Genomic DNA, 7,056 nt, shown 5'->3' on the forward strand with positions numbered 1-7,056 from the left:
GAGAGAGAGAGAGTGATATTCGATTTACTCTGCACAAAGCAAGCTACTTAGGAAGATAAAACTAGAAAGGTCAGGAATCTCAAAGGTACCGTACGATCAAAGTCATGCATTGAAAGAAAGAGAGATGCAAACTAGAGCTCAATCAAAATCTCAGAAAGTAAAACAAAACCCTTTTCAATAGAGAACACTGACATCAAAAGGTTTCTACTTACAGATGAAAGTTTAAGAGAATTGGTTGATCCTCAGTACTCCCCTTGACCCATTTGACATTTTGACCACAACAGGTCTTCCTTTTTTATTCTTAATAATATAAAAAGAAACTAATAAAGTACAAGTTTAGTGGGTGGAAGAAGATTGTTTTCTCGTTTCTGCCGAAGAAATCGTTGGATTCGGGACAGAGCTACAAGAACAGTAGCAGGAAAAAGCAAGTTTGTTCTTTCTGAAAACTTTCCTGATCAATTTGATAATTTTTTTTTTCTGTTACTTAAACTGAACTGGTCATTAGCGATTTAGCAAGACCATTAGATTGTACATGCATGTAACATTCCATCCAATGATCCAATCCAAGACAAAGACCAAGAGTCGATCGAAGACCATAGATCGTTGTTCAACTTTGTAAAGTCTGTATAAACTGATCAACATGCCCAGAATACTAGTGAAAAGAGACAAAGGAAAAACAACAAAACGATGAGCAAGAGTAGATACCTGAATCAACAATGGTTCTATTTCTTCTTTTTCTTTTATGTTGCTGCGTTCTCTTTCTTTCTACTAGCCTCTTACCGTGCATCACACTGGGTATACAAAATGGGAGAGTTTGACTTCAACTGCTCCACTTGTGGAATGAATCTTTCAGTGCTACGGGAGGACCACGTGGCAGTCTGACGTGGTCCTACTTTCTAATCAAATTTAGACATGTAGATTTTGTTCACGAAAAATTATTTCAGCTATTTTGTCAAAGACCATTTTAGGTTTTCTGTTGTTTTTTTAATACTAAACCCTAAACCCTAAGCCCTAAACCCTAAGCCCTAAACCCTAAACCCTATACCCTAAACCCTAAACCCTAAACCCTAAACCTTATACCCTAAACCCTAACCCTAAACTTTAAACCCTATACCCTAGACCCTAGTTTGAACTTGCTAAATACCCATGAATGTCATTTCACAAAAAATAGAAAATATTTGTTTATATTTTAGTTGTAAAAAATCTACATGTCTAAATTTGATTGGAACGTAGGACCACGTCAGACTGCCACGTGGTTCTCCCGTAGCATTTAACAATTTCTTGAATCTAAGAAATAACTGTTCCACTAAAAGTGGGAACAACGTTCTATTTTTTTCTTCATAAAATTCTAATGGCGTTTTACCGTTATACCCATAGTAAGTTATGTTTATTTTTTTTAGAATAGACTATTATCTTGATTTTTTAGATAATTTAAAAAAAGGCTTCACCATGATACCAAAAGAGAGTGTCTGACTTTCTAATAGTAAAGATTTATTATTGTCAATACAAATTGTTAATTATGTGGAGAAATCGAAAAGTCGGGTCTATAGAGTTTCCCCAAAAATGTATAAGGAAAACTTCAAGGGTTAGGGATTGGTTGGTTTTTGCTACATACTTGAAAATGGAAGAGAAATTCAAATTAATTGTTTGTTGCAAATTCACACACAACATTTATATCCTTACATTACATTGCCCAACAAAATGTAAAGTGACGCCTGCTTGAGTGTGACCATGTGTCTTCTTTTTGGTTGATTTCTTTATGAAGATGCTGGAATATTTATCACACACATATACTTCCCTTTAGTTTTACCTGGTGGGTTGCCTGAACACCGCAAAGGCGGTGCCGTTCGATTCCATTTCGAATGCAGGTGGAGGCTCGTGGTGGTAGGTTCTTGTTCACTTTCCACAATGAACGAGATCTGGACTTAGCGCGCTAGGATTCTCCAAAATGATTAAAATGGACCCAAAAAAAATAAACTGGCACAAAACATAGTTCAAGTAACTCCATCCTACTTGATACTTCAATAAATTTTTTAATCCAAAGTAAATACTAAACCTATCGCAATCCCAAACTACACACAAAGGCTAAACAAAAAAATCATAGGCAGTACATATAACACGGTTGCACTAGTAAAACATTTATATAAAAACGCTAACAGAAATCCTCAATTTCTCTCTTGAAAAGAAAAACGAAAGCTCTAACAAACTGCCTCCACGGCCAGCCTCTTCATAATATCGCCACAAGTTGTGTAACCAAACATGCTTTCTGATACGTCAATCGAGCACGACTCTTTTCCAACACATTCCTACAAATCATACAATAGATATCATCAGCTACATGATATCAAAAGAAAATATCTAATAAAGAAAATGGGGAGAAATACAAACTTTTTGCAGGATGGACAAAGCAGTTGTGCTATCACAGGTGCCTTTCCTAAATGATCCACAAGTTCCTTCTGGGTTTCCAAAGCTTGCGAACTTGATGGCTGAAATGGGACGACCTTGGCATGCTAATTTCAATGTGTGATTCTCATATGCATTTGCACAGATAGTTCCAACTCTGATTGTTTGGAAATTCACATATGATGGGTTGCCACCAAATTCCTCGAACAAGACCAATGTGTTCTCATCATCTTGCAAAAACGATCGCGGAATATGATACCTTCAATGCAAATTTAAGAATTGTCAGTTAGAATCGATGATAGGACATCCACCAAATAGATAAACCAGGGTTGAGAAAAGAATGTAGTTTACCATCTTTGAGTAGGTTTGCCACAGTTGAATACACACTTGTTGTTGTCGTATGTACCACGGTAGTCACAAGCCTGAAGACTACAGCCATCTGTTTGAGCCAAGTAACTTGGCCAATATCGCCCAATGCTATGACCATTCACCCAAGCATTGCCTTTGCCCAACCCTTGTAAGTCCACCACGACTGGTTCAGTTCCTAGGGGAGCTTTGAAAGTGGTCTGAAAGACACAATTTAGGGTTTAGGGTTAACAAAAATTACCACACATGAATATTCTACTCATCTGAATGTAGGGTTTGTGTACCTTATACCAAGTCATCGTCCTGTTTACTGGTAAACCTTCAACTGACCATTTACGAGAAGCAGAGCTAAAGAGCTGGTCTTTCATGCCATGGAGTCCAACCTTGTATGACCATTTGCGTTCAGACAAATTCTTGATCACTGTTTCATCTCCACTTTGTCCAACCAATTCAACAGGACCAACAATTCCAGTTTTGATGTCCTCAAAGCCACCTCCATAATTCTATCATGATTAAACAAAATGCATCAGTAAAGATTATATATAGTCAATGAATCATTGTTGTTTTGCTGAAAATACAAAAATGAATTGGTACGAACCGGAAATCCAACAGTAGCACTGAGCAATGAAATTGTGTTCACTCCGGGAACCAACGTGATAGGTTTCTCGAAAACGTAGTTGAACACGTTATATTTAGCCCATTGAGAACCTATGTTCATTAAAAGATTAGTAACAGGACTAAAATTTCAAATTACAACATTAAATAAACAAATTTTATTGTCTTACCAACATGTTCTCCATTAACATAAGCATGAAGAATGTAACCGGTTTCATTTATCCTCAATGTCATGTTCCCAATCAAAACTGGATCATCCTTACTGATTTGTACACTGTAAAAGATAAACCCAGATAAGTTAATTACACTGATAGTTTATCCTGATCATATACATTAAAATTCAGTTAGCTAGATCAAATACCTTGTCATGTACCAAAGATAATCACTAGCATCATTTGCAGCTTCTTTTTGTTCCATAAGACGATTTGCCACAACCTCACCTTTTCCAAGAAGCTCTGTGTGAATCTTCTCGGGCCTCCATGACCATTGAAGAGATTGAAGTTCATCCTCAGCCTTGTTCACACTTTTTACTTTAATTGTAGTTTGGGTGTTTACCTAAACAGTAGAGCACAATGGTAAAAAAATGGAAAAAAGAAGAAGAAAAGTAATGGTTTGTAAAAAAGAGAAGATGTTAGTTTAGTTATACCTTAGCAGTGTTGTATGCTTCTTCTTTGCAATCAGGAAGAATACTAACAGACCAAGCAGGAATAGTGTGTGTTTTTCCTTGAAAAGTGATTGTAGCATCAACACTGTTATTTGCATTGCCAAAAATGCAGCCACTGGACTCGTTTGTTGCAAACACAGTGGTCTGAAGAAAACATATGCAACAATAATTAGTTAAAATGTTACACTGAATGAGTTTAGAGTTAATTTGAATAACTTGTGTGAAAATGGTTTATCTACGTACCGAGAGAGAGTTACCCAGCTCTGTTGTGGTAATATTACCATAGGTGAGAACATGTTCCATGGATTTCAAAACCTCATGAAGCTCTTTCAAATGCCCCCATTTTGGTTGATTCAGATGACCATACTCATCAAGAGGGGCATCATAATCATACGAGGTGGTAATGTATGAAGCTGCTGTTCTATCAAAGTTTGTTCCACCATGATACTGAACACAGATGAACAAGTATTATCAGAAAAGAACTAATCGTGTCAAAATGAAAACTAATTAATGTACTAATTACCATGTAATAGTTTTGGAATGTGCCTCCATATTGGAAAAACCTTGCTACAGCAAAGGCAACGTCCTCGGCAGTTCTGAGTGGGTCTAAACCACCCCAGCTCTTGAACCTAATTAATTTGCATACATATATTAAGATAATTAACAATGAAAAATCACATAGATAAATTCTGCAACAAATATTCACTTATAAACTTACCAGCCAGTCCAGTTTTCAGTCCACATCTTAGGAGTGTTGGGGTTACTTGGCTTGAATGTGTCACAATACCAGCCATTGCATGTGTTTATCTGATAATTAGAAATAATGAAGTTAATTAAACAACGGCAGGGGACTAATCTAGTAAACAGCTAGGCATAATCAAAAGAAAAAGAAAAAGAAAAAAAAAAAAGTAGTGTACCATTGATGCGGGTGCATCTTTTTGTTGACACATAATCCATGGAACTCCAATGTTCAGCGATTCAGCAAAATTTGCACACCAGTTGATGTATGCTTTTCCAGCATCACCATAGTATGACTCCACATTCCCATATTCATTTTCAATCTAACCAAATAAGAAAGAAAATTTTCAATACAAGGCAAGATAGTTGTGCAAATTAAGCAGAAGATACACTGATATGAAAAGCCAGTACATTATATGTAAGTACTTACCTGAGCAATAATGATAGGGCCACCTTGTGATGCAAATAGTTTCTCTTTTTTCATCATATCGACGATCAATGTAGTGAAATTCTTCATCTCATTCTGCCAAAAAGCAAGTTAACTAATAATGTTAACTTGTTAAGTACAAGGTTGAAGACTTAAAATGAAATTAGGTAAAGTGAAAATGATTTCAATTACCATGAACACATCGTTTGCTGTTCGAATCTGGCAGTTCGGCAAGTTATGGAGCCAAACAGGAAGTCCTCTATTGCATCATTAGATGAAACAGTTAGTCAGTCAGTGTTCATAATCAAAGTTAATTTGTAAAATACATATCAAAAGGAAAATACAGTACTAACCCATAATTCCATTCAGCACAAACATACGGACCAATCCGAAGAACAGCATAAAGTCCTTCCTCTTGAACAGTTTTGAGAAACCTAACCAGGTCAAGATTACCAGTAAAATCGTACTCGCGACGAACTGGTTCATGCGCATTCCAGAAGACATAAGTCTCAATGGCATCGAGTCCACCTTCCTTTGACTTCCTAATCAAGTCTGGCCACATCTGCATTCGCACAACATAGCAATGAACAACTTGATGATGATCATGAAAAGGCATGAAATAATGAACAGTAGGTTAAACCAGACACTAGGGTTGTTTCTTACTTGTGGTGTGCTTCGAGGATAATGAATGGAACCAGATTGCAATATCCTTCGTTTGCCATCAATGGTGATGGCTCTGCCGTCATAAGAAACGTCTGTGGCACTAGCAACAAAGCTGCAGAGGATCACAGAAAGAAAGAAACAAAGAGAGTATGTAAAACTCTTGGGGTGAGCCATGGCTTGTAGAGAGAGAAGAGAGAAAGAGCACAAGTGAAGAGAATGATCAGGGTGTTCATCTATATATACGAGAACTAGCACCGGCCTGAGTTCCCTCGTCCAAGTGTAGTTGAGATCAAACAGAAGACCGAGTTGATAAGATGAACAGTGACGAGATTACTCGAACTAGGATAGTGTTCTAGCCTTCTAGGAGTTGTAGTAGAAATCTTCTGTATAATACGTGGAAAATTTAGTAAAGGTTATCCATTTTAATCTAATTATGGATAAGGGCATTGATATCGGGTCTTAATTAGACCAAAAAATTTGTGTTTCAATTTTATGTGTCCAAGTCATATAAGTAAATAAAAATTTTAAGTTTTAAATTCACAAAATTTTATCTTGCCAAATCATAATATTGCATTATCAATTTTACCATTACTAGCTATTTCCTTTAATTTAGATTTTAAAGGTGAAGCAATATATTAATAGGGGAAGCAAATCACCTATTCCGAATAACCCTGTTCCAACCCTGTGCCAACTCTAATATTGTGACACATGTCCAATAACTTAACAGAGTTTCACACCGTTAAGTTGATAACATTTCAACATTTTTTTATCAAGTTATATAAAATTGAAAAATTATTAAGTATAATTTAACAGACCCTATATTCCCAAACCCTATATTCCTCAGCCTATACAGATCTGCAACAAACCCAGTAACTTCCATGTCCAAGTCTCCAACAACCTTGCTGCGTATTCAATCTCCAATTCCAAAGCTCCCTACGATCTCTCCCTCACCCGCCGCCGCCGCTTCATTCCAAAGCTCCCTCTTCGCCACTTGCCACCCATGGCTTGAGATCTCCTCTAGCTTCACGTCCCCCTACACCTTCGGCGAGGCCACACTCCGAATTACAAGCAACCTCGGCCACGTACTTTCGCGTCAGCTACTCCATATCCGTCCTTTTCATCCTCTTCCTCAACCCCCCTGGTCTTCAATTGAATAGCCAAAGATTTAACTTCGTTTGAT

The 7,056-nt window shown here is 37.0% G+C and overlaps 1 protein-coding gene across 1 annotated transcript; it reads right to left on the bottom strand.

Moving 5' to 3' along the window:
• Nucleotides 1–1,993: 1,993 nt before the first annotated feature.
• LOC101312092 (beta-galactosidase 15-like) lies at nt 1,994–6,294 on the bottom strand. The gene is made up of 16 exons (XM_004288281.1): nt 5,877–6,294; nt 5,567–5,775; nt 5,406–5,472; nt 5,217–5,309; nt 4,966–5,109; nt 4,767–4,855; nt 4,572–4,677; nt 4,292–4,495; nt 4,031–4,192; nt 3,746–3,939; nt 3,555–3,658; nt 3,368–3,477; nt 3,054–3,272; nt 2,755–2,969; nt 2,389–2,662; nt 1,994–2,306 (listed from the first exon to the last, which is right to left on the bottom strand). Exons 1-16 carry the CDS (start codon nt 6,048–6,050, stop codon nt 2,199–2,201), a joined length of 2,472 nt encoding a protein of 823 aa, XP_004288329.1. The 5' UTR covers nt 6,051–6,294; the 3' UTR covers nt 1,994–2,198.
• Nucleotides 6,295–7,056: the final 762 nt, after the last annotated feature.

This window comes from Fragaria vesca, linkage group LG1, assembly GCF_000184155.1.
Source record: "Fragaria vesca subsp. vesca linkage group LG1, FraVesHawaii_1.0, whole genome shotgun sequence".
In the NCBI taxonomy this organism is placed as follows: Eukaryota; Viridiplantae; Streptophyta; class Magnoliopsida; order Rosales; family Rosaceae; genus Fragaria; species Fragaria vesca.

Bases quoted from the DNA above. Each gene is read 5' to 3' on its own strand.
- LOC101312092 (XM_004288281.1), bottom strand. From the start codon at position 6,050: ATGGCTCACCCCAAGAGTTTTACATACTCTCTTTGTTTCTTTCTTTCT. The intron at 4,496-4,571 runs GTAATTAGTACA...ATCTGTGTTCAG, and splicing joins CATTCCAAAACTATTACATG to TATCATGGTGGAACAAACTT. The intron at 2,970-3,053 runs GTACACAAACCC...TGTGTCTTTCAG, and splicing joins GGACGATGACTTGGTATAAG to ACCACTTTCAAAGCTCCCCT.